Source organism: Stegastes partitus, unplaced genomic scaffold (assembly GCF_000690725.1).
Source record: "Stegastes partitus isolate 25-593 unplaced genomic scaffold, Stegastes_partitus-1.0.2 Scaffold913, whole genome shotgun sequence".
NCBI classification, from domain to species: domain Eukaryota; kingdom Metazoa; phylum Chordata; class Actinopteri; family Pomacentridae; genus Stegastes; species Stegastes partitus.
The window spans coordinates 43,503-46,602 of NW_007578644.1; the positions used below are offsets into that span (position 1 = coordinate 43,503).

The following is a 3,100-nucleotide window of genomic DNA, read 5'->3' on the forward strand; positions in this document are numbered from 1 at the left end:
ACAGGTGTGGGGATGTTTTTCTGATTGGTCATTGGTCAAACTGCTGACACGTTTTGATTCGTGCAGCTTCGTGACGCTACAGAACCCGAGTTAAACCCAGAAGCTGTTGTGACTTTGTGATGCGGACTTCAGGCTCTGCTGCTGTGGACTAGAGGTTTAAAACAAGTGGCAAGAAACACAGAAACTAAAACATCATTGTCTCAAAGAAAACATCCAGCAGTTAATTCTACATCACAGATACAGTGACCCTCTGACTAGGAGACCTAAAGATAAAGCGTTTCACCCTCTTTGCTCTTCAGAAACTTTCAAACTACCAGCGAGATTTAATTCAAACTTCCAGGTTAAAAATGGGGAGAAACAAACCTTCCAACAGACGTCACATCCTGGTTCAGTATAAGGCAATCCGATCCTGTAGGTGAGGTTTGCATCGTTTCGTTTCAGGTCGTTGAACTCTGTGGTTGTCGTTATGGCTGTGGTCTGTGGAGTCGTATCGGACTGCGTTATACTGGACGCTGTTTCTCTCGTGTTCCTTTAACCGTCCACGTGACTACCTCAAGTTTTCAAAGTGCAAAAACAAAAACACGTTCCCTGAACTTTTTTGACGCAGAAAGATTAATTTAATTTCACAGATTGCTTGTAGAAAATATACCTGACACGCTTTTTTTTTTTTTCTTCTTTCTTTTGTGAATTCAAATACTCACGACTCTGTTCACGCTCTCTTAGGAAACGTCTGACGGGAAGCCGCTCGGTGGCGGCGCCTCATGTTTGGTTGTGTTTGTCTGAGCAGAACAAATCCAGATGCGAAACATTTCTGAAATAACTGATCCACTTCCAAGGAGAAGGAGCAGCGAGGGAGGCGGAGCGACGGCAGAACCCTGATTGGTCAGAGGAGGGCGCCATCACCCAGAGAGAGAGAGAGACAAAGAGAGAGTAGAGAGAGTAGAGAGAGAGAGAGAGGGGAGAAGGGGGGAGTCTATTCCCTGAAACTTAAACTGCCAACCAGCTCTGACTCGGCACAACTGTTGGCCTCTCTGCTCTGCTTTGCTTGGGGTTGTGACAAATGAAATAAACTAAGTGTGCCAGACCTCATGAGAGGGATTCACCCGCTCAGAGCTCCAGAGCCACACTGCATGCAGAAGGAGGTTAGACGGGGAGGATGATCGCAGTGCAGATTGCATAGAATTAACAGTTTGAACGTCTCTCAGGAGCCTTTAGCAGCTTCGCTCCTGCAGCATGTAACCTACGCATCGGCCCGGGAGCCTCCCCCTGCTTCCAAACCACCACAGCGGCTGTGACGTGACGGTGACATGTCCAGAGTCTCATAAATAAAAAGCTGTGAGGAGGAGGAGGAGGAGGAGGAGGAGGAGGAGGAAGACGACGACGGCGACGTGCACGGCTGAGAGTGAGTGTGTTGTGGCGAGTGTTAGCAGCATGCTAGGCTACCGTGGGTGAGCTCTACAGCGCAGCCAGCTGTTTGCAGGGCGTCACGGCTCCGGTCCGGCCTCGGATCATCCGCTCAGAGGGTGCAGGTCCACCTTCACCTTCTCGCCGCTGCTCAGCATCCCCACGGTGGGGTAGAGACCCCCGGGAGGGATCACCATCTCCCTGCGGCCCATCAGCTTCCCGTTCCTGGTGAAAAACACCTGCATGACCACAGGGGGGCGACAGCGAGTTAGAGCGGGCTCCTGAATGATGGAGCATCCCGGTGATTAGCTGTGAAAGAAAGGTTTCCTCATGAAGACCGATAGAAACTTTATTGGAGAGCGCTCGGCGTGCCAGAAATCATGCGCAGTTAGGAAATATCGTTAAACAAACGGGCGACAGCGCACCGCCTGTGTTCTGCAGGGGGAAAAAAAAGTCAATGTTTACAGTACATGTCTCTACTAAATCAGCGAGTGATCAAACATTATCCAGCTGTTCTCAAAAGAACATCAACAAGCTTTTCAATGCTAATACCGAGGGCTTCTTTCCAAGTCTGAGAGCAAACACCGACACACTAAAACAACAAGTGAAGTACTGTTGAGTGTGCGTCTTCAATAAATCAGGCTGAGTCACATATCAAACATTTACTGTACCACCCACTCTAGAAAGAAAGACTTAACCTATTTAATTACACATGAAGGCTGAGTGGCCGAGCGCTGGAACGTCAAGGAGCGGCGCATTCAGACTAATGCATCCTGCTGAGTAAATATTGACAAATCCCTGGATTACGTCCCGGCCTGTTTCTATTCTCACCCACTTTGGGTTTCGCTCGCTCACACCCGCCCGGTGACCCTCCGGACGGCGAAACCCCGGAGGCGAGTTAACCCTGCGAGTCGGGACAAAGTGGAAATTAAAACAACAACAATAAGAGGAGAAAACAACAGCTGGAGCGGTTCGGTGATTAGAGGGGATGCACACGACGACGGCGGGCGTGGCGGGAACGGACACGCGTGACGACTGAAGCACGAAGCGAACACGGAGCCGACGGGAAGGTAATCGAGACGCTGCGGCTTGAGAAGGTGCCAGAAAAATAAACTGTTTCAAGGATCCTTATGGAGGTTTTTTAACTGTTGGGCGACACGACATGAAGCGAACATTTCCTGAGCAGCAAGTCTTTGGTTTGATTCCCAGTTATCTCTTCACCACCACTGTGACAGAAAGAACAGACGAGCCCAAAAACATCATCCTAACGAATAAAAGTGAAACAAGAAACGCAGCATCGTGCCAACAGAGAACATCAGTATCATCAATGCAGGTTGCAAATGGAAAAAAAATAATGAAAAAGGTTTCGCAAATGTCTAAAGAGGAACAAAATACATGTTTGTTTGTTGTTTCTTTTAGGCCTCATGGATACAAATACCATTTTTTTTAGAGCAAATTTTACTGAATCTCAACAGAAATTTGCTTCCTTTGCAAGAAACCTGCCACATTTTTAGCTGTGAAATCTACTGTAATACAATCCGAATCTTTTTTATTTTTATAGACGAATTTGACTTTTGGTGCAAAACGTTCAATGCAGAAAATAAAAAGATTAAAAAAACAGGACTACAAGACAAGATGCAAATAAAAAGTAACACACAGCTCAGTAGCACAAGTACTCTGACGAATCGTCTACATT

General features: G+C 47.3%; 1 protein-coding gene across 2 annotated transcripts in view; it reads right to left on the reverse strand.

The window, feature by feature from the left end:
- Window positions 1-672: 672 nt before the first annotated feature.
- Window positions 673-3,100, reverse strand: part of spryd3 (SPRY domain containing 3) — a 74,661-nt gene continuing 72,233 nt past the window's right edge. For both annotated transcript variants that reach the window (XM_008293793.1, XM_008293792.1), the window contains exon 11: window positions 673-1,643. In XM_008293793.1, coding sequence (XP_008292015.1) covers window positions 1,509-1,643 — 135 coding nt within the window. In that variant the 3' untranslated portion in view covers window positions 673-1,508. The remainder of the gene's footprint in view (window positions 1,644-3,100) is intronic.